The 23,797-nt window shown below is 42.5% G+C and overlaps 1 protein-coding gene and 1 long non-coding RNA gene across 4 annotated transcripts in view; one reads left to right on the top strand and one right to left on the bottom strand.

The window, feature by feature from the left end:
- The window catches only part of LOC141806927 (uncharacterized), a 126,212-nt gene that overhangs the window by 55,479 nt on the left and 46,936 nt on the right, over positions 1–23,797 (top strand). The window contains exon 3 of one of the 2 annotated variants that reach the window (XR_012599799.1): positions 21,479–21,711. This is a non-coding gene — a long non-coding RNA (uncharacterized LOC141806927). Of the gene's footprint in view, positions 1–15,529; positions 15,733–21,478; positions 21,712–23,797 lie in introns of those variants that run through there. The other variant, XR_012599800.1, reaches the window with a different exon arrangement.
- On the bottom strand, positions 3,044–11,469 carry bmp4 (bone morphogenetic protein 4). 2 transcript variants are annotated; one of them, XM_074692813.1, is made up of 4 exons: positions 11,342–11,469; positions 7,620–7,742; positions 6,680–7,044; positions 3,044–4,018 (listed from the first exon to the last, which is right to left on the bottom strand). In XM_074692813.1, the coding sequence occupies exons 1-4, from the start codon at positions 11,467–11,469 to the stop codon at positions 3,165–3,167; spliced, it is 1,470 nt and encodes a 489-aa protein (XP_074548914.1). In that variant the 3' UTR covers positions 3,044–3,164. The 2 variants fall into 2 exon arrangements, with proteins under 2 accessions (XP_074548914.1, XP_074548912.1); XM_074692811.1 differs by lacking the exon at positions 11,342–11,469 and adding an exon at positions 11,182–11,320.

Below are 23,797 nucleotides of genomic sequence, written 5' to 3'. Positions count from 1 at the left end.
TCTCCTCAGAACATCTTAAAAATTGTGGGTGGTTCACCTTCTTCCACACGTTCACACTCCACACCTTTTGACGGCAGAAGAAAACTAGATCTCTGGATAAATGTGGAAGACCTGTGCCTGATAAAAGAGATCAGATCTGACACAAGACTATGTGCAAATAAAATGCTTTCTGAAGTTTCATGTAAGTGGAACAAAAAATCCTTCCAGCCCTTCACTCCCCGAAATAGTGGTGCCAGAGACCAGCAAGTTCTTGGCCTGGGAATACACGAGTATGAATAAATAGATGGCTTTCATGGACTCCAAAAAATAAAATGAAAAAATCAAATAAAAATACCACAAATCTGTCTGTGTTGGCCAAAAGATTATTAAAAAGCTGAAAATTTGCCGTACTAAAGGGCTAAATAGCAGTGTTGTCTCTTTAATTCTACAAATAATACAATTTAAACCAATGATACTCTAATAAACGTATTAATAATGGACATAACTAACACCCAACGATCAACTCCTCGTGAGTTTATCTTCAAAGTGTGTTTGTGTCACATGACTTATGCACCCATTCATGGACACTGTAACACATGCAGATCCCAAACATCTGTGAACTCTAAAGAAAAGGAAAGGTTTTAAGTAGAGGTATGGAGTGCACCCACTCAAAGAGGGCGACGCAAAGTGAGGATCATCTTCCTTTGTTCCTGTAGGGAGGTTCGCTGTCTATAAACACTCGGCTTTTAAGGAGGAATGTCCAAATAAAAAGCTTTTTGAAGACTTCACCCGGTCAATTAGTCCTTCAGTGTCAATAGACCCGCTGCATAATGACTCACCTGTAATTGCGTGAGAAAGAGCACTTACAGGAGACTGAGTGGCACGTCACATAGGCATGACAAAGCCCTCGATCTGTTTTTTGAGGACTCATTCTGTAATTGACCCCGAGCCCCTCCACCCCCTCCACCCTCTGCTGCGTCTTTAACTCCCTTCACACACACTTACTCACACATTTATCTGTTTCCTGGAGCTCTTCACAATCGTGTGGCGGAGGACATGTAGTGAATTGTTCAGGACTGGAGGTGTGATGCTGCTGAAGGATTGAGCTCCTCCGCCTCCACAACACTTACACACACACACACTCACACACACTGAGTCGAGGCTTGCAGGCCGGTGAAGTGAAAGGGTGGCTGTGTAAACATCTCTTTTTGGACTATTTAACAGACTTGCATCCGCATGGGCAAGACATTTACCATTCATGGCTAGTGTTATCCTCCCCCTTAGAGATGGAATATCTGTTGATATGTTGTGGCTGCTCTGCTAAAATACCCCTCCTCCTCCTCCTCCTCCTCCTCCTCTGAACACACACCTATACGTACCTCCCACTCTCAGCCCCTTCTCGTCTGCCCTCAGCCACTTCAAAATGAAATTCTTCTTCATCTTCTCCCTCCTTTTGACGCTGATATGCAGAAATCAAAGAGAAGCCGAGCAGCCTTTACGAGCCCTGAGGGCCTGCTCATGCTCCAGTTAGAAAGCTGGTTATCACTGAGAGAAATCACTCTCATCTGTAACTATCATATGACACAACTAACCAGCAATCAAACACTTAAAGTAGTGGAGCACAGTTTAGGAGCAAATTTAGGAACATGGTTTTGTAAATCTTTGCAGTGTAAACGATTTTAAGAAGTTTAGTTTTTATTTTTTATGAATTTGAAAATTAAGTGTTTTGAGAAGAACTCACAGCTTGTACCCTCAGTTTTATATTTTTATGATATATATATGTACCTGTTGATGGAAAGGCCTGTCCCTGTGTATCTGTGCGACAATGCACAGCTGCCATCCCCCCAGCAGTTCAAAGGGGTTCCTCTCTCCAAACATTATCATATAATTTAGGACAGCCGTCAGCTTGTAAATAAGTGATGTAGAAGCCCATTGTGTGATGGGGCACAGGTTGGAGACAGGCGTCTTTGCTCTGCCGGCATGAGCAGCCGAAGACAAAGGCAGGAGACAGAGCGTCTAACCTTTGATTCTTCTGAGGACTCAGCCGCCTCGTAGCAGGGCAGGACGCATCGACCACAATCATGCCCCCAATGTGGGGACGTCAGGAACAATAGAATCACTCTCCCACAGTCAGGCTCAACAAGCCGCCCCGGCTGCAATTGGATTAGTGAGTGTCCAACCACCACGTTAGCCTAATTGACATAAAAGTGAAATTTGAGAACAATAAGGCTCTAAGCTAAAGGCCCGGTCGCTTTCAAAGGCATTACATTTCTTCTAACAGCTTTGGAAATAAAATGAAGATGAAGAAAATGCAGAGCAGGAGTACATCAGGGATTTACTTTTTTTGGTCTTTCTTTGATCTAAATCACTAAAAGTGCGTCAGTTCTAAAACATGTTTTGTAAAATCAGAGAGATTTTTCGCTTTTATCCACCTTTAACCACATAAGAGGAAAAGCAAACATCTTAATTAAAAAGCAACCTAGATGAAAAACCAACTTTGAATTTGAAACAAAAACTTTACTTTTAACCTCCTGGTGGAAAAATTTAAATACAATGTTGTTACACAGTGGTTAAATGGATTATGTTTAGAGGCTTCATTTAAATTATCAGCTTTACTTAAAAGAAAATGGTTGATGAAAATAGTTTACACTTTTGGTCGTTTTAACCAGTTCTTTAACAGGATAAATGACGCAGTTTATCCTCGCAGTGCTCTTATTTTCTATAATTTCTATCAAACATCTTGGGATCTGCTCTCATGTATTTGTGTTCTGGAGTCATAGTTCTATGTTTTTTGCCCCCCTTAAAGGTAAACCAGATGAAGGAATGAAATGAAGGAATAAATATTACCAGTAAATAAACTTTACTTTTTAGATTGTTTTTACTATTTTCCTCAATAAAAAACCTTATACAATCTAATGTACATTATGAAAAGTTGTACAGCTCTTTATGTTTAAAATAAGAACTCAATTTATTTTTAATATGTAGATATAAATATATATATTTTGTCAAAATATATGATCATATTGTCAAAGGAACAAAAAAAGTGAGACAAACATACACCTCAACATAAAAGTTATAAATAAGGGTCCAAGTGAACATTTTTGGGAGTAAAGACCTTCTGGTTTGTTTTAGTGTCTATGTAGCTTTTTTCAAGTCGCCAGTCCGAGATCCTTTCAGTCTCTGTGTTAGCGGCAGCCGCAGCCCTCCACCACCATTTCCTGGTAGTTTTTTAGGACCACCTTGTCGTGTTCGTCCAGGTAGAGCATGGAGATGGCGCTGAGCTCTGTCGGCACGCAGCAGGCCTTAGGAATGTTGTTGTTCACAGAGTTCACCAAAGTCTGAACAATGGCGTGGTTGGTTGAGTTCAGATGATCTGCCAGAGGAAAGGGACATTCTCCGTGGCAGTAATAGGCTTGGTAGCCAGGGGGCGCCACTATCCAGTCATTCCAGCCTACATCGCTGAAGTCTACATACAGTGCGTGGCGTCGGCAGCTGCGGTTGCGCTTGCGACCCCTTTGTTTGGGGCTACGCTTGGTCCGGCGGGTCAGCGGGTGACCCTTACCGTCATGGCCAAAGGTAACCAGGAGAGGGCGCAGCTGCTCCCAGTCCTCGCCAGGCTCCTGGTGGAGCGAGCGGCTGATGCGGACATGTCGACCCTGGTGCGGTGAAGTCTTGTTGAGGTGCAGGACCTCGACTGCCAGTCCGTAATTTGGAAGGCGCTCACGAGTCCAGCGCAACACAGCAGGGCTTACGTCAAAGCTCTCCCAGCGGGATGTATTGTGTCGCACCAGCCGGGTGTCTAACAGCTGGGTGATTAGCTGCCCGGGCCGTGGGGGCTTCAGCACCTCATACACATTTATCCTGTGAAGCCTCTGGTCATCTGTGAGGGTGTCGGCGATGGCCTCGTCGATCTGATGACGGTAAAGCCTCAGCTCGGCTGACGACAGCAGCTCATCCTCTGGAATGCTGGTGAGGTTGAACAAGAAGCGAAGTGGCGCAGCTATTCCATCGTCCTGGTCATGCACCATCTCCATGTGCTCTGGAAATAAAGGAAACAGAGACGTGTCAGATATGTAATCAGTTACAAAATTTACAAAAACATTTTGCGCATTTGCATGATGTTAAAAATTGATAAGTTGAGTCGGATTTCAACTTGACTTTGAAAATACATCTTAACATCTTAGTCAGTCTAAGATCAAACTAGGACCCATCTCTTAAAGTTAGACGATCGAACCAGGATAACGTGGTTGGGGATTGATTGAATATTCTACCCCAATGCATTCTTAACATTTTGACACGGAAACCAAACATCATAAATACGTAGACAGAAGCCCCGTAAACCTAACCTCAGGAAGTAGTACAGGAGGCAGTATAGTTTTTCATAGGTCATAGGAAAGGTGTAGGTGTTAAGTGATCCATTCATCACCGTTTGATGTACAACTAGTTTTCTTCTCGCCCACTTTTTTGTCGTTTGTTATGTGAGTTAGTAGGTCACATGGAAAAACAGCCCAATCGGAATAAACTAAAGGAGCTATAGCGCTACCTACTGTAGCAGAGGAAGGCATACTTTAGCCAACACATTAATTCTCGCCTGGTGCTTGGATAAGGAGAGTGTGTAGCTCTACTTTACTGTGTATGTAAACAAATGGATGAGTTATTTAAGTTTCTTATTAGAAAATTCTTGGTCACTGTGTTCTTTAGGTAACCTCACACCATCTAATTGAAACAAAATTACTTAAACGCACAGTTTAAAGTCTCCTTAAGCATTCAGGTTAGATAAATAAACGTTGCCCATGCTTCCTTATCTCTTTTTAAGGATTATCCAGCTCTTCTCTCAATGCCTTTCCCTGAGCACTTTGCTGAAACACGCATTACAAGGAGGGTGGTGATTAACGTACCACAGGTACAGTATAAACACAGTGGAGGCTCTCTGTTCCACGCTCAGTCTGCAGATTTCTGGCAAGATCACCATTGTTGGGGAAAGGAATGTTGTGTCTACTATTTTCCTGCTCAATCCACCCCTGTTATTTCACACCCAGGCCCTAATCTTACCCAGGTGGTTCTCATTATTAAAACCTGCTGTGTTTTTGATTGGCTCTGCAGTTTGTTCACTTAAGACGTTTATCATTTTCATCATGAATAATCATTACAGAGGGAGACGATTTCAGTAGGATCACATTTGTTCGAAGCTCATGGGAAAGAAGGGGGATGAAATGAGTTCAATCCTTTGACAAAGCTTGGACAAAACTTAAATTTGCACGCACACATGGTGTCAAATTTGTAGTTTAATTCACGATTTGGTTGAGATTTTATGAAAAACATAAAGACATCCTCTGTCTTGAGCTGGCAGTAAGTAAACAATCATTCCTGCTGACTGCAGAGTGAATGACCATGGGGTAAATGTGTCTTTTCACCTGGATAACCATCTCCTAGAGAGTGCAACACCTCACTGTGCTGAAGCCATTCAGACAGCTGAATCATACTATTGCACAATGGTGCTTCCATGAAAGCAAAGCACTCCCACTCAAAAGTCCTCAGAACGTATTATTAACATAGTTCAGCAAAGATGGAGGCTAAATGCCTGCAGAGAGCAGCACAAACACACATTTGTGCACACACACTCTTCGCTTCACATGCAGTGCTTTGCTGCCTCACTCCACTCATTTCTTCGCTCTTAAATGCACATGTCCGTGTGCTTCTGCTTCTTCTTGCAGAGTTTTTGACATTAAGGCTGACTCATCCCTCCTTCCTCACTCCTCCCCCTAAGGCTGGACATGTTCTTTAGCCTTAAAGCTCCCCACTTTTCTGGCAAGATTGCTCCTTTCCTTGCTAAATCCGGTGCATCACCTCTGTCTCTCTGCCAGAGATTGTTTTCACGCTTTAACCAACAGGTTTCAGTGTAGCTTTCTATTTTCATTCAACAGATTGTTCACCCTAGAAGTAGAATTTACAGCTAAAACATAACAGCCTTGTGTTACAATGAATGGAAAACCCTCTGGCATTCCGATCCTTCTATCGCTCAAGCTTTCTGAGACTGTTTTTCCATGTCTTCAGAGAGCTGCAGCGTCTGCTCTCAGCACCCACATTGTTGGCAGTAGGGGCTTTATTTAGAAGCCTGCAAGAGTAGCATTAAAGATAATTGTATGTTGAGGAAGGTCCTTCTCGGAGAGCCCTCCACATAAACTGGAGACAAGAGAGAGATAGAGCTTGAGAAAGAGAAAGACAGAGGAGCACTCTGGCCTGGCTTCTTGGAGTCATGCTCTGCTGGGTGGGGTGAGAAGTTGAAGTCAGTAATATGGAGGTATGCTTTTCCTTCAGCTGCTAACCAAACATGCAGAGTTCTGTCAAATGAGGCTCTTGAGAGCTTGTCTAGCAGAAATTTTTAAGCCCCTCTGCAGACAGAGTTTGGTGACCACATCCTCAGATTCCTTGGTTATGGTGAGATGGGTGGAGCTGCCTTACAATCATGTTTCAAGGGTTGTAGGAAATGTTTTTACACCCTGAATACTCAGCAGTCCTCGCCCATGCTAATGAAATATATTACTACCAAAATAGTTGGCATGCTCGACTGCTGTGACTTATGAGTTCAGTATAATGTTTCAGTCCCCTCCTCCTGCTCATGGGAAAACTTTCCTTCTTCTTTGTTTGTTTCTAGTTTCACCCTCTTACATTCAGCGCCTCTGCCCTCTTTTCCTCTTACCTTCATGGTGGAAGCCCCTCACAGTGTTGGCCCGGCTGGCTGACCTCTCAGGGTACTCGAAAGCGATGTCGTGCACTCCGACGCCTTCAGCCTCTCCCGACTGTAGCCGGTAGAGGTCCAGCAGGTAGCGTGGCACGGTGGCCGAGCGGCTGGGCCGCGGCCGCCTCTTGAGGCCGAACATGTGCAGCAGCGTGGCCTCGAAGTCCCGCAGCAGTTCATGGCTCTGAGCGGCCGAACGACCCTGCAGGCCCGGTACTTTCTTTTTCCCTTCTTCAGGTATCAGACTAGCATGGTTGCTCTCTCCCAGCAGGACTTGGCATATTAAAATGACCATCAGCATTCGATTACCAGGAATCATGATGTCTCTGAGGAGAGCAGCAGATGGCACATGGAGAGAAATGATGATGAGTGGACTGAGAAAAGCTCAACAAGAAAAGGAACAGAAAGGAATGCACTTTTTATGAACAAACCAAAGACTCGTTGACTTCTACATGTCTTTAAATGTTTACATCCTTTTTTCTAACTGTTCCCACTAACTGAAGACTTAGACCGCCTTGTTTACAGTGAAGCAGTCCTCCATCAGATAGACCACTTTGAGTTTATCTTTGGCGACATCCTCCAAGTGTAAACATCTGCTCCAAAAACCAAACTTTCTTGAATGGAATCTGAGAGCCATTCCTCCTCACTACTCCTGTGCCCCTCATCTCCTCCCTCCACCACCGCTATGATTAGACAAATAAAAGAGGCGGCTCCGGGGTCAGAGCAAATTCTTCCCTCGATAAGGAGCCACAGTCTTCTCGTCACACAAGAAGCGCCTTGCCCAACACCCTGTGGGGACTTTTAGTTCAAGTCTGGTGGATGCCACATAAATCAGTGACTCAATGGGCAGAGGGAAAGAGGGAGACACTACAAATTAAATCGACACGGTCCACTTACTTACCGACAGAAAATAAAGCATGGGAAAACAGTCCATGTTTGTTGAGAGCGGGTGATGGACACGTTCTTCCAGGAAATGTTAGGTGGTGTTGGGCGGCTGCAGGAGAACGTTGGAGTGACCCTGTTCCTGAAAGAAACAGATACAAACAAAGAGGAATTAGAAACTGAGACTGTTACATGTTATTAGCCTAAAGAGTGGTAAAGCATGTGGGGGTAAAAGAGAGACCTGGTGTCTCTTTTGAGGCTTATCATTTAGGCTAAGCTAGCTATTTACTGTAACTGGAATGTAAGGAGGTATGTGCCACAACACGGACGACAGAAAACACACCACATGTACAACACCTTTGAGAAACATGCTCGAAAAAGCAGCTACTTTCAAACGGTTTCCAAGAGATAAATCCACCGACAAAATAAAACTTCCCTCTCATGTCCAGACCAAAGCGCTGATAACGCCTCTTTGATCAGGAAACTGGTGAAATCCATATCCAAAACAAGAGGGCTGTTTGCTTAGAGGATCTGTCTCCAATGTGAACTCAGTCACCCTCATCCCTCCTCACACAAGGAGCCAAGACATCCAACTCAAAAAGGGCCTCATGTCTTGGTAACACTCCCGCACTTGAGGGATCACACAGGTTGTTGGGACGCTGATGACAAGCCTCCTGCTCTTTGACATCACTGTCACCAGTAGGAGAGGGGATCATCCGCCGCTGGTGAGGACGTAATCGAATTTTGGACAATATGCTCCAAGAGAATGATTTGATTAAATTTTATTGAGCATCTTCAACAAAATTCCTAGATTTTCTCTCAGCTGCAGCACACAGCACTTCTGTAACACGTCATTGCAGAGCGCTAATGTTGTTGAATCACACTAATAAAGTTACAAATTTTTTGAAACCGCAGCACCACAGGGCAGGTATTTGTCCACTTCGCTCCTGAGACAAATGAGTCTTTGGTCATAGTTGGAGCCGGTTCCACTGGAGAACACCCAAACATTGCTCCACAGCGAGGATGCACGTTAGCTGAACATTTTCCTATACGTGTGTACGGCCCCGGCACAGCTCGCTGCACATGCAATCGAGGATCTTTTCTTTGACCTATAACTGACCCCTTTCTCTCGGTCATGACACTGTATTCATAAAGTGTGATATGTAATGTGCATGCACGGACATGTTTGCATAAGTGTGCGTGAGAAAAGTGGCAGCGAGAGAAAGACAGCGGGAGAGAGGAGGGTTCAGAACATGATCAGCTCTATTACCCATGGGGTGGGGGTGGGGTGGCGGGGGGATAACGTGTGTTTTTGTGTGTGTGTGTGTGTGTGTGTGTGTGTGTTTTTGTGTGTGTGTGTGTGAGTGCACGTCTCTCGCAACAAACGTTCATTGTACAGCAAGGGCCTCTCCCATGATTACAGGGATTCATAGCACTCAAAAACACTGACCATACAGAACATCTTGTAACTGTAACCAGCCACTGACAAAGCTGCGGGCTAAAACACAGACAGACACTCAAAGTGGTGCGATGATGATGAAAGAAGATGTAAGGCAGACGGGGAGGAACTTTCAGCGCTGGGAAAAGTCGTTGCCTTCGTTTTTCTTTCTTTTTTTTCAGGGCCTGTTTTCACCAACTTGGTTTTAAAAAAAAGAGGATTTTCACACCACTTTAAAATTATAATTACTGTTTAGAGCCTTAAGCTTGTTAAAAGTTTAAATAAAGGATCTCCCTCCACAGACATGTGAACTGACCAGCAGTCTTTTGGAACAACAAACGCAGACCAGGCTGCAATTAGGCCGGAGCAGTCAACTGCCCTTGGCTCTGCTCAATCCCCCTTGGCCTCTCCCTCTCTGACCAGAGATAATGTGATCAGTCTATGCACATGGCTCTTCAGATGTGTTTCCTGAGGAATTTGACAGTGATGGTGGGAGGGAAAATTGGAAAGAGAAAGAGGGAGGGAGGGTGGAAGGAGGGCAACAGGTTACTAAGAGAACAGCCAAACCTCTGGCCTGGTTTTATCATCGTGGACCAAAGTTATCACTTTAACAAGCCTGTAATCGTCAGGGGGAATGCAGTGTTATGTGCTCCCCTTAGGTTCCTGGTGAGACTGTATTCATTATTTAGGCAAACCAAAATGAAAAAAAAAAAGGCCTGTTTACTTCCTGATAACAAATGTCTTTCTAAAAAAGCTGAAAGGATGTTGAATCACACTCTAGCTTCACTTTCCCATGTGTTCCCAATAACATGCAATATCCTCATTTGTGTTGACAGAAATAAAACAGGGACTTGTAAAAGTGTGTTGTTGTGGAGCAGTGCAGGTTTTTTGGAGTTTTATTTGCTCCCAGTGAGCAGTTTAACAGTGAGAACATTCACAGTCAGTGAGATCATTAATGCTTTTGTTAGCTGTTTTAGATTCTCAAAGACAAGGAGATGAGTTAGCTGGAAACTCATCTGAGATTTTTCATGTTTAGCCTTTTTTTTCCTTTTCCCTTCCCGGTGGATTTATCCCAGCTGGTTTTATAAATGCTGGAAATCAGAGATATGGCTGTTCAGTAGCATCAACAAAACACTCCTTTGCAAATATTTTCCTAAGTGATTTAAACTCGATTTGCAAAACGCACGTGGTTAAATGAAGTACAAAAAAAAACAAAACAAAAAAAAAAAAAACAGGGAAATGATGGAATTAAATGCGAAATGCACAAAGTTTGGAGAGTTTCCTTCAAATGATGGAAGCGAAACAAGGAGTGTGCCAAAGACGCCATGCGCCTGCAGGCCGCAAAATGTTTTCTCTGTTGCTGCGTTTCTGTTACCGAGTTACATGACACAATTTCACCCGGAACCTTCGTTACTAGAACAGGTGCTGTGAAAAATCAGGTGGATCCCTCATGTTACGATCTCGCTCTACAATTACAAAACCTTCTCCTTTATCTGCAACCAACTTACTGACACACTTTTCACAAGTAGTCTGAATTATCAATAAATTATGAAATGATTATATTTTAAATGCATTCTTAGATGATAAAGAAAAAGGGGGAGAAAATCCCACATAAATTCTGAGCCGTCTCCAAATTACGCACAGCAGGATGACACGAAGTACATAGCCACAGGTGTTTCATGGCTCGAAATCTGTGCCAAACTACACCAGAAGTTAACGGATCGACACGTGAAATGATTAAACTCTGTTAAGGAAACGGAATCGTGGAGAAATTGGACACTCCGTTTGTGAATGACCTCACATTGTAGGTTTGTCAGAGCTCTCCGGCACAAAGGCTGTTACGAGCTCCAACTGGATCGGTTCGCTTTCATTCGTCCCCAAATGCTCCTTTTCCTCTTTATCCGCGCTTCTCCGTCAACAGTTAGGATGTTTCAGTTTTAAACGCGTACTTTTGCGCTTGTCTGCCTTGGATGCAACCCAAACTTTTTTACTGGAGCTTGCGCAAAAACACCAAAGAACGCACGCAGTCTCAAACTGTCACTGTGATTCCTCTTGTCTGACCCAACAGGTTCAGCTTCCCAGAGCAGCCCCACCGTCTCCCTCTGTCTTTTTAGTGTGAATGTGTGAGCAGATGAGCGCTTACCATCAGTAGAGGTACAGGTATCCTCAAGGGAAGTGAATAAGAAAGGAGAAGGTGTAAGGCAGTCCAGGCGTGAAGCCGAAAAACGCCGAAATGAGCCTCAGAGGAGAAGCTGGGTGCCTTTCTGGCTCATTAATCCTTTAAGCGACACCTCTGAACGGACCAGACGAGACGGGGTCGGGGAGAAGGCCGGCGCTCGCGCTCTCCTGCGTGGTTTCCAATCCGTCTCTGGTTCAGCTCGTGAGGACGACTAGCACACAGGGTGAACAGACTTTCCAAATGATCCAGCATCTATGGCCCCTTGCAGTTTTTATGTGTCCGCCCAATTTACCGTCCCTGCCTCCTCCTCCCCCCTCTCTCCCTCCTCTCCTCCCTCCACCTCCCTCATCCGTCTCAAACACCTTGGATAACCCCCCCTTCCCTCCACCCCCCCACTTTAAATAAAGCGAGCTCATCGCGCGCACTGTTTTCTTTCTCATGAGGTGAACTTTGTAATTTGACTTTGAATAACAGCCGAGGGGGGTCCCAGATGCTAAATGGTTTGATCTGCATGTAAATGCAGGGGTCCAGACTGTAAACTAGTCTTTACAATGTAACGTCGTGGTACACTAAAGAAAAAGACCCATGTAGCTACAGATGTAGACAGTCAGTCTGAAGGGAGCTCGAGTGACACTATCAGTTAATTAAAATAATCTGAATTTTCAGTTTTTGGAGCCAAAACAGCACTTTAAGACTTAAAAAAAGACAAAAATTACATTTTTAAGTCTTTTCAAAAGAATTCTGCCCAAAATATTTGGTGCTTTTTTTTTTTACAACTTAAACTTCAAACTTAAAAGTCTTCAGTTGAAATATGCAGTTTTTGAAATTATTGTTGTTATTAATATTTTTTAATTATTATTACAAATTTATATATTTTTTTTCTTTCTAAGCTAATGTGAGGGCATCAGATTATTCATTCAAGTATCTACAGAAGCAATCATGTGTGTTAATGAGGCCCGTTATAGTTGTTAATGATGGGAGAGAACAAAGTCATCAGTTACAGCTTAACAGCTTCTCTCTGTATCAAGATAATATGGTTAATTGTCATAAATGATAGTATGTTGGATGGTCTCCCTTTTAATAACAGGTCTTTCTGCCACATGCTTCCACAAACTTTGCTTCTCATTACAATTTTTTCTGTAATGACCGAAAATCTAAATTGTCATTATTTAATGTCTCTACTTTTGAATTTCAAAGTTAAATTTTTCATTGAAACCCCATTATTGTTTACATCATATGTAAGCAGTGCTGTTAATGTATCGTGAGTAGCAGCTTGCAGAATGTGACAAGCTTCCTGCAAGATTCTGTTTGACACCTCTCTGATAAGCTGCATATCTTCAGTATTATAAAGTACTTTCCTTAATGACTGGAAATTGTTCAAAAACGTTTTCTGCTGTATATGCCCCACTGCGGTGTTAGCATTTCTAGTGTAGCCTTATCATTTATGTTACTACTCATGTAAGATATTAAGAACTCTCACAATCAGAAAGCTAGCGTTGCAGAGTATTGATTTCACTGGTTAAGTCAAGTGTTTTGTTTCTTTTAACAAATGAAAAAGTTGTCATTTAGTGACGTGTGTGTGCGTGAGCTTATCTGTGTGTGGCATTTGAGCTTTTCTCTGTGACTCAGGTCACTTAATATTCCTCAGCTTCTGCTGCATACCTCCTGCATGACTCTGGTTTCTGGATCTCAAGCTGTGATTGTCTCATCTCAACACTATTACTAAAACCATTTGTGTCTCCTCTCTTTGATGGTGACCGCTGCCATGCACCAGCTGTTTTAGTTGCAGACTATCTCAAGCAATCCATATTTTATTAGTAAACTTTCAAGTTCAAAAAGCTGCACTGCTGATATTGTATTAGTCAAATGGATCTGCTGTTTTAGCCAAGTCAGTGTCCTAAGGTTGTTAGACATATTCTTAAAGCTCCTCTGAGGCATTTTTAGCTTCCTATAAAACAGCCTGAAATTAATATTTATGCCACTTTATTATACATGAAAGTATTTTCTATGTTGTCATTTTTATTGCCTAAAGGTCTTCCCATGAATTATTCCCAGAAAATGATGTATTCATTTAATTCCATCAAAAGTCAGTAGAATTAGATTTATTTTATCAGAAGTCACTATCTGCAATCACAGCTGTCCACAGGGGGCGCCAAAATTGACACAAACTTTGAGTCCCTTACAGTAGCTTTAATGAAAACAGATTAAAGAAAGTTTATATGTGTTTTTTTTCCAATATATAAAATATTTAAGTATTCAGAAATATAGCTGATGTAATGTAAGTTTGATTCCACTTTTTTAACCAACGTCATGTACCCTGCTTTTCTGCTGTTGTGTCAAAAAGGATTTATAATATCAAGCCTGGGCACACGTACAATGACCAAATTGAAACATATTTTACCACAGGATGTTTAGAGATGTAAGAGATACTGCTGTGTTACGTCAGTGTAAGACAACCACGCAAGCCCACACTGGCATTTCCTTGGACCACGAGATGCAAACTGCAGATAAGCTTCAATAAGCTTCACGTAAAAAAAAGGAAACAGAAAAAAACAACAAGAGCAGAGGTTTGGGGGCATTTGTTTTGTATGGAAATGAACTTGCTCTGAATAAATGTCATTGTGCAGGGGTTTTCAGATTTAAAAGTGAGTATTTTCTCCTTTATCAATATTTTCCAAGTTTTTTCCTCCTAGTGGTTTTTCCCTACTTCTATCAATCCAAACACAAAAAAGATAATACTACCAGTTTTTGAATTTCAAGTTACACAGAGCTGTAGCCACGTAATGTCACTGCCCATTGTTGGGTTCAACTTAAAGCTCCTGTGATGAGTTTTTTCGCTAGTTATGAAACATCTGGAAATAAACATCAATTTTTTTAATGGTATGACAAAGCTAACCATAAATGGGAAGAGTGACCATTTTTATGGAGTATTTTTTAATGCAGGAGTTAGCGTTCGGCTGAGGGATTAACTCTTTGCTGATGATACTGCTTTTTCACATGGCTCTTAATGAGTGATATATTGACTGTGAAAAGAAGCAGATTTATATAATTTTGTCTAGAAACACAAAGTAAACATGTAGAGGACATGGTAAAGAAAATATTACATTGTCTAAAATCCACACAAACTAAAGTTCCTCTCAGGAGCTTTAAGGTTACAGTAGGCAAAAATCGATTTGGTTTGAATTGAAAAGTTCCTTTCTATAAATGATGATCAAATTTGTGTCCCTTTACTTTTTTTTTTAAACTAGAGATGTCTTGATCAAATACCCACCCAGTGTTATTCTGTATGTAATGAATCAGTTACAGCAACTCTTCACAAACTTGCATCATCCAGCTTCTACATGACCTCTGTTGGTTGCTTTCTTCTTCCCTTCTTTTTCCTTTATTCTTTATATTAGGGCACTTGGTCAAAAATAGATTCGGCACACACCAGTTGCCACTTTTGGATATCTGAGTGGAATTACCATTTATTTTTTCAGAGGCAACAGTTCATGTGTTTTGGGTGTGAGGGGCTCAGTACCATAACAGAAGTTTTTCAACGGAGATGTGGAAGGTTTGATCTATGGGTCTTTGTATACATTAACCACTCATTCAAGAAAACAATTATTTCATTGTACGTGTTTTGAGGGATCAGCGGCAACTTCCGTCTGGAATACAGTCATATATCCAGCGTGGCAGCCTCTATTGGCCTGAACTCACTCCACACAGGAGTGCTTCGGCTTTGTTTTACCAGAGCGGCTGCTGGGAGCACTTGAAGATATGCTGTGGATGTCCTCTCCGAGGTGCTGACCAGGCTTAGCCCCTTTGAGCCCCTCCAGTTCCGAAGGGGATTACCAACTGCGGGTGGCTTAAAACCCACAGGCAGCGGGTGACTGACTTATTTCACTGCTTATGATATGAACCTCTGATCACAGTCTGAGAAAAGACTGACCTGTTCCCAGAGATGCAAATACAGCATTTCAGCATGAAATGGCCTATTTTCCCCATTTTTGTGTACAGGGTTAAAAAGTGACTTTAAAAACCTGAAAGTTCACCTGCCATTACTTTTCTTTGAGCGAGCAGAGTACGGTCACAGCGCTCACTTATCTCCTGACATTTGCCTTTGGCCATTTTTGAGGGAGCGGGGTCAGCGGTGCGTTTGCTGCTTTGGCCGGGAGAGTCGGGTGATTTCACCTCTGTGCCTTTGTGTCACTAAATCCTGCTCGGAGCCGCTCACCTGTGAACACCAGCCCTTAATCAGCAACAGCGGCTCAAAGGTGACCCTAAGCCTGATGTCAAAACACACCTTCATTTTCCCTTTCTTCTCTTTCAGACGCTCCGTGAAGTGTTTCGCTAGTGCAGACACGCGCCGCAGCCATTGATCAAACCTTAGCTCTCGCTAATGCTCGGACATCTCGTTGGAACATTCTTCAGCTCGGCTGCCTTGTGTTCCTCTGGTTGTCCTGTAATCCTCCCCTAACACGGCACTGGGAGCTAAAAGCCTGAAAGTAGGTGGTTTGAGGGGTTAAAGGAGGGAGAAGGACAAGAGGAGCAGAATTTGAGGATGGATTGGACAAACTATTTTAATCCCTGTAATGGAATTGGCATGTAAACTCATGAACTGAGAAGTAAACAGAGAGAAAATGGAGAAGAATGGATGTTGACAAGGTCTGAGCTTTTTTGGGGGAGCTGTGTCGAAACTCACTTTAGGCCTTATCTAAACTGTTGGTAACCCTCTTTACTCAAACAAATATAGGTCCAAGTCACCATCTTACTTCTATAAGATGTAAAGATTCAAAGTCATAGATATTTATTCTAACAGAAGAAACACAGAAATCCCTGGCCTGGAAAGCTAATCAGGTAGCAGTGGTTGGAGTTGTTTTAGAGTTGTGTTAAAAAGCAGACATACAGAGGGGAATATCGTTGAGAGATCATCTCTGACCTTCAAGCGTAAGTGACTGAAGTTCCGTCATCCCTTCGTGAGTAACAGAGCTTTAATGCCCCTCCATCTCCGGCTGTCGCTGCTGCAAACCTGCCCCTGCCAGATGCTATCAAAAAGAGCCGGTCAAGTGAGTGGCGGAGGAGGAGGAGGTCCTTTTTTTAGGCCGTTCTCTCTGCCTTCAACACTGTCCAGACGTAGGCTGAGTGGGGCAACGCCTGATGCTGGGACTCTGGGGAGGTTACACCAGAAAGGTTTCTCGATGGATTAAAAAGCTTTTTTATCACCATTTGGATTGGCACTTGAAGACACTCCTTTAATCTGAGAGGGGAGTTGACTTTGTCCACGCCGCAGTTCCCAAGAGGCCCAGCTAATAGGCGGCTAAATAAATTCTCCTGCAGTGGTGCTGTGATAGAGAACCACACAAGTGTTATGTAGTGGTGCTTGAGAGGAAAATAGATTGGACTTGACTGGATGCAAGTTGACCAGATTAGAACAAAATTCAATAAAAGGCAATGTGGGAGTGCAATTGTTCCTAATTTGATGTCAAGTCATGCACCAATTTCTCTAACTTTACTTGTAGGTTGAAAAATTAAATGCCAAAAAAATATTGATACCTATCAAACTGCATCCTTTATGTTTTTGATTTTATTGCACACAACTTGTTTAACCCCATATAACCTAAATGGAGCAAAGCCAGCCTAAAACATCTCAACAAACCACCATGAAGTGAGACATCAGCGAGACTTCACAGAGATGCAGTCTGCCCTCATTTCTACCACCCCTCCGTATTATTTCACTACATCTCTATTTATTGCCCAAAGCTGGCTTGTCATTACAGTCTATCAATAAGCTGTGTGTCAACAGCTCATCTTTTAAAAACTGTGACATTTAATACAGCATGTAAATCACTCCAGAGGGCCTTTATTCCTGCAAGAATGTAATAACATACTTTCAAATAAAACTTGAAAGGGCCCAACAAGTTTTAAAATGCAGTGTGTGCTCCCAAGACGGCAGGAAGGAATTCCAAGCAGTCAGAATATGCTAACATCCCTTGTGTGGGCGAACCATGGGCAACAGGAGAGGCGACGACGGCGCAGAAACAGAGGAAAGAAACAAATACTTGACCTATTAGGATCTTTTTGGCAATAAAATGAAGATTTCAGCTTGATTAATCTGAACCTGGGTTCTGCAGGGCTATTTCCGTCTATGGAAGCAGACTGTAGACTTTTCTGTTTCAAATACTGGATTAGACGTTTCAGAAGAAATCCTTGGTAACGTGACGCAACAGGTCTTGAGTCTTACCCAAAGACAGAGAAAAGCAGGCTTCTAACTTGATGTCAAACCAGTTCTACTGGCAGTTTTTTGGGGCTGTAGCTAGCGATGAAATTATCCAGGAAATACTAGGTCCTTATTTTGGATTAAAAATCATATTCTGTCTCACTTTTTGATGTTCCCAGCTGATAAGGGGCAAAACAGAGGACTACAAAAATAGCAATAATCTAATATTGCTGTGCAGAGCTTGGTTTTGGCTGTGGTTGATCACATGTAGACAATGATATAATCAGCCTATTCAGTTCGTATCCAAACATGGAACAGCTGTTAAACGTATTAAGTCCTGTATGCAGTATCATAAAAGTATCATAAAATATTGTTTCTTATTATATTCTTTATTATATCTTATAATACCGTATGGTATTTTACTGTATCTTGCTGTTTTGCATGGTATCATATTGTATTGTACCATACCATTTCATATCTTATTATTTTCATATTGTTTCAAATAGTGTTGTTTCTTACCATATCATTATGCTTTTTTTGTTTTGTATCGTATTGTTTTATATTGTTCCGGGTGATATCATTTCGCACCCTATTGTAGTGTTCTGTATCATAGGAACTTATCATAGTGTATTTTATTGATTCATATCAGTATTTGTATCACATGGAACTGATCTGATCATTGGTCATGTCATATAGTATCGCACCATATTGTATTGAACTTGAATGATATCACAGTTTATAATATGTAAATAACCGTGAATGGCTGTTGACACTATTAGCTTCAGTTACATAATGGTGTTATACCACCAGCAGAGCAAAACTATGTACTTTAAACACATGGCAGTATAAAGATGATTGGTCAGTAAATTCTTTCTTGCTGGCTCTGTGGGTTATCTCCACATTCTGACTGATTATGTGCCTGTCTGATTTGTCAAAACAACAATAATACCAAGACTGTCTGATTTACTGGGAGGGAAACATTTGTTTATCAAACTGTTATTTGTCTGAGGGGGTTTTGCTTGTCAAATCCCCACTGAACTACATCTGGATACAGAATGAGGGGAGACATTAGTTGAAGAAATTTCAGGCTTCTTGTGATAGGCTTGAGGGTTTCAGAGTACATGTTTCTCTCTGAGTGCGGCAAATGCATCAGTTTGAAATGCTTGACAGAAAGTTGGATTACAGGTATTATTTATAATGGCAAATGTTATTCCTGTTACATGGCTCATTAATTTTACGTAACTGTAAAATTACGCATTAAACTGATGTTTACAAGACTTATTTATAAGTCAGGGGAAAAAAAATCCAGTTTCCTGTTCCTCAAAGTTTGGATACAACCTACTACAACATTACAACACTTAGAAGTATGGCTGCCAGGAGTGACAAACTCCCCTTCAGTGATACGGTTTATTCACAGGCTAAATCCAGTCTGGTCAGAGCTCCTGTGCTTGTGAGCACGTAAAGCTGCTCTAACCCAGGCTCAGTGTCCAGTGACTCACTCCTGACGTAATATTTCATGGTGCAGTCGGATGTTACTCTCAGGGGTGTCTGGCCTGCTGCTCGGGATTTGGCACGGAGTGGTAGGTGGTCAGGCGATTAGGTCACCGCACTTGCTCACAGATCCAGGAATGCTGTAACCCAGGTTTCTTTGGGATCTGCCGTGCTTCCGATCCCTCTGTGGGAACCGACATGTTGCATGCTCCTGCCATGGAAAACGGCTCTAATGCTGAAGCAGAGTGAGCAGAGAACAGCCTCCAGGTTCCACCCAGCACCACATAATTAAACTAGGAGGGAATTTTACACACTTTAAAGAGAGGACCTCTCCACTTCTCTTTCAGGGCAGGGGCATGTAATTGCTTTTGCTGGAACGGCTGACGTTCTAGGAGTGGTCGGAATAAGTTGGCTAAGCCGGTAGCAACAAAGCACTCATGCTTGGATGTTTGAGCCTGTTGTGGTTGTTTTGTGAGGAAATTCTAGAAACATGACCATGATATGACATATACACACTCAACCACCATGTGTTAGTGTGCATGGGAGCTATATAAACTCTCTGACAAAATCTTATGGAACATATTTGACGTGATGGCGTAGCGTTTTAGGAAAAAAGAGGGCACTACTGAAGAATTCCCTTTTGCAGGATTTCCTATGATCTTTTTCTGGATGGCTGACTGAAAACTTAATTTCTAGCTGGGCTTGTAATTGTAGGTCATTTCGCTCTATGAGTGCAATTGCAGATTTGATAAACAAGGTCCTCTGGCAGTGCACTGTTTACTTTCAGGGCCTTGATTTGAGAGCTGGAGCTCAGGGGTGGGATACAGTTTACCCCACATACACTCACGCAGGCATGCTAACATAACACACTGTAGAGTGTGTGCACGCACGGACATGCACATGTGACGGGAGGTCATCCTGTTAAATGGTAAGGCTGTGGCATTTCTTTATTTGTCTTATTTTCTTTTTTTAGTCCAACTCCTACTTATATTTCAACACAGGTCACCCAGGAACTTTCATTTTTCAAAACAGGCCCCATATTTTCCAGCTTTGTAGATTTCAGCAAACATGACTCAAACAAGGGTGAATACTGCACCTTTTGGGGACTATTTCCAGCCTGAGAGTGGCTGTAGACAGATTTTTCACAGCAGCGGAAGTGTGTGTGAGGGTCTACCAACCATAAACTGCAAAGCGCATAGTCATACTAAAGTAACGCATCACCTGTGACGACAGTGTGACTCACTTTTTAGGATGTCTTTTTTATTAAAGATTAGCGAATGAGAACTGGTCTAACTGTTGTTTAGTTCCAGTACTGAGGTTGGTTGCCAAACATATGTAAAGTTGAACCAGAATTTCGTATCAGTGCTAAACTAAATCTAATCTGCGAACTCATCTGCAGGCTTATTTTAATTCTCTCCAGTTCACGTAATGGTCTGCACCTGGCGGGCAAGAGCAGATCCTAAATCAGATAGTTACGAGGCCAGATGTAACTGGAGTTGTTGACTGCTGGGAAGCTCTTAAAAGCATGCTTAGTCATGTTACCTGTAATTCCACGTCAATCCAAGACGCTCGTTGAAAGCCGGCGGAAGAGAATATACTCTTGGGCGCGAGAGAATATGAAAGTTGCCGAAGATGCTGCAGCCTCAATACACAAACAGACAAACAAAAATAAGACTGAAGTGCAGAGGGAAGACAGCCCGATCTCTCAGATTTCGTTTTACAAACACTGTAATGGATGCAGCTAACTGAAGCCACATTTTACTCCCCCCTGTTCAGCTTCATTGTTGGTCCTCAGGGCCCGTTGACATGACACAAACTTTCCACTGCCAATAAAATAACTAAAGAAACAAATAAACAGACAAACAAAAGGTTGGTTATTCCACTATAAGTTAAAAGCATGAAGAGTGGTTGTGCTTTTTTATGGTTATTTTAATGCAAGACACACACGCGCACTTTGGTGAAAACTCGATCAAGGGGTCCGCTTGGTTCAGGAACGGGGTGAATTTGTGCAGATTTTCCTTTCTGTGCCCACTTTTCCAGTCTCTCAAAGTAAAAAATGATGCATTCAAAGCCCTTTTACCACACGAGAAAATCTCATTTATTATGACTGTGTACTTGAACGCACATCAGTATCCCTTTATCATGCAGAAAACCCAAATATGCCATTTCTGTGTTGACGCACATAAACATCAGATCCTTTTCACTAAAAACCTAAACCTAAATAATCTCATATCCAAGTCATGGGATAAAAGCTTCTTGGTGGAAAAAAGTTGAATAAGGACACCACAGTTTTAGTGATATTAGCCAGCATAATGATGCATGTGTCTGTGTTATTCCAGTTATTGTTGTCTTTAGTGGTTTGGCTTACGTTGAACAGCATCTGAGAGCTCATTTGAAGGATTCTGTTTGTTTATATGTGCGGGAATATCCGGGAGCAGGATCTAAAAAAGATACGTATAAACATATTATCCTGAGTTTGATCTTAACCAGAACACGACTAAAAATACAGAAAGAAAACAGTCCGTGTGAGTAAACCGCCCTCTGCTCTCTCTGTCGTTTTTGTCTCTGTAGGTAACACCTTCCATCTCGAGCTGCTCTGCCTCTTCAGGAGTCGTAGGTGTGAAAAACGGGAAGCCCGGTCCCTGCTGCGGGAGCTTGCTGGTCACGATGGCAACCGCTCAAACACCCCAGTGGTTGGGATTGGGTTGGCTGCCAAATCTGTTGTGTTATCCCCTGCCGGTGTCCCCTTCCAGTTCTCTACTGAACCACGCCCAGGGAGCTGGGGCCACAGCGGGGGAGAGGAGGTGAGAACACAGAGGGAAGAAAGAAAGACAGAGGGCAGCCATGACTTTTCAGACATTGCCATCCCTCCTCATGTTGCTTTGTGCAAAACCACAGCAAAGTTTCTCCTGCTACCACCAAACTTTTATCTAGCTGTTGTTTATGCATCACATACAGGATGATACAAAACAGGTCACTTTGATGGGCACAGTGGCATGAGGTCATAGTTTGGCAGTGATGCGAATGGTTGCTAAGTCAAATCCAGGTGCAGTTTAGCTTTTCAATCTGGCGGAGCACAAAAATAACCAAAGGCATACTGTGGGATCCATGAAGAATTACAACGCCTTTGCCTAACATTTAAAAATGTTCAGTTTTTATCAGGACTGTTGTCTGCAGTGGCCGTCACACTTCTAAGGATGAAAATAGGAATGGGAAATATTCAATGGAAAAAGTAAGAAAGAAAAGAGAATAACCAATGAAGGCCACACTTTTTGAAATATTGCACTTTTTTCATACTCACCCTCTGGTACCCCCAGAAAAGTTACAAATTATTTACAGCTCAAACTTATCCCTATTTTTTTTTCACACTGCTGTTTTATAAAACACTAATTTCAGCTTCTGTGTGAAACATTTCGTTTTAGCTGCTGTTTCTTTAAGGCTCCCTGCCAAACAACCCCCCTTTTCTCTGATTGGCCAGCTTTCTGGAAGCCTGTTAGGTGCAGAGCTATAGGGCAGACCTTAGTGTTTGAGGTCTGCCCCTCTGTCATGTCATGAGCCAGTTTGGAGATACTTATGCTACTACCTCACAACTTATCAAGATCTTGGTAAGATCTCATCCAGATCTCATTTGTCTATTTAAGAGCGGCACAATACGAAGCACAACCCTTACTCACATCCTATCCCTCTAGCTTATTCTCATCTACTATTAATGAAATAGTTCCCCCTTGCAGCACTTTGGAATTCTAACAGAAACAGATGTTTTTGCCACAGTGTCAACAGGCCCAGGTAAAATGAGCCAAACTCCTTTCTGCAACCTGTTTATATCACTTGAGTGATCAAGTTGTCCTTATCTTCATTTTTACTATGGCAAGTTAATCAGCATTAGTGAAGGACTTTGACCAATCAGAATCAAGTATTTAACGCCTGTGAATATGGGGGGGACAAAAAACACCATTTGCATCAAATAAGCCTCAGATTTTATGTAGTAATCTGACCAGACTTCCTGGATCACATTCAGTTCTCTCACTGGTACATTTAACCACTCACAAACATCCATGTGTTTTATTTTAAGCTTTCTGTCTAAACACGGCTGTGAGGAACCTTAAATATGTGACCTTTTCCTGTAATTTCCTACATCCACTCAGTCATCTGGAGGCTTTCACGCCTAGAGGTTTTATGTCCGTTCTCTGCCAACCACCGTGCAGTATAATTGATATGTATCTTGCTCAAAAGCACTTTGGTAGAAGATTGGAAGAAGATGTACCCTTATCTTATGCTTCTCTGCAGCATTGCATTAGCCAGTAGGACTCACTGGTTTTCTGCTCATCCACCTGTGTGTCATTTCATCCTGATACCAAATAGGCAGCATTCTGGATGAGGCCTCCCCACATTGGGTTGTTGACAAAAGGACAACAAACATTTACAGAAGCTGTTGCACCCATCTTGGCCAAACGGGCAGGAGATGACATCAGAGGAAAACACAGTAATTCACTGTTTACGCCGTTTATTTCGAGGCCTGATTATGTGTAAATCCACAGCGTTTCAGAGGCTGTAAGAACACTTCAAACCATCGAGGCCGCGGCCCCTGTTATTATTACCTGCATCTGCTGAAAACCAAATAGTGGCGGGTGGTCACCATTTAAGGAGGAATGACGGGAATGGGTGCTGTAAGGTGAAACCCTACAATGCAAAAACGCCCGTGACATCATTGCTTTTAGGCTGGTGTCTGTTCGTTCACAAGAACACAGAGGAGAACCATCTGGGCTGCTTGAAGGAGGCTGGTTGATCAAGGGAGTTGCTGTGTGTGTGTGTGTGTGTGTGTGTGCGTGCGTGCGTGTGTGTGTGTGTGTGTGTGTGTGTGTGTGTGTGTGTGTGTGTGTGTGTGTGTGT

Source organism: Halichoeres trimaculatus, unplaced genomic scaffold (assembly GCF_033239565.1).
Source record: "Halichoeres trimaculatus isolate MK-OKI-2021-1 unplaced genomic scaffold, fHalTri1.1 fHalTri1_scaffold_17, whole genome shotgun sequence".
NCBI lineage: Eukaryota > Metazoa > Chordata > Actinopteri > Labriformes > Labridae > Halichoeres > Halichoeres trimaculatus.
Note: the sequence above shows the minus strand (reverse complement) of the source record. Positions and strands in the feature narration are given on the sequence as shown.

Excerpts from the sequence above, each read along its gene's own strand:
- bmp4 (XM_074692813.1), bottom strand. The coding sequence starts at position 11,469 with ATGCTGGATCATTTGGAAAGTCTGTTCACCCTGTGTGCTAGTCGTCCT. Across the intron at positions 7,045-7,619 it reads CCATGCTTTATTTTCTGTCG|AGACATCATGATTCCTGGTA; the intron begins GTAAGTAAGTGG and ends TGCTCTCCTCAG. Across the intron at positions 4,019-6,679 it reads GAGGGGCTTCCACCATGAAG|AGCACATGGAGATGGTGCAT; the intron begins GTAAGAGGAAAA and ends CTTTATTTCCAG.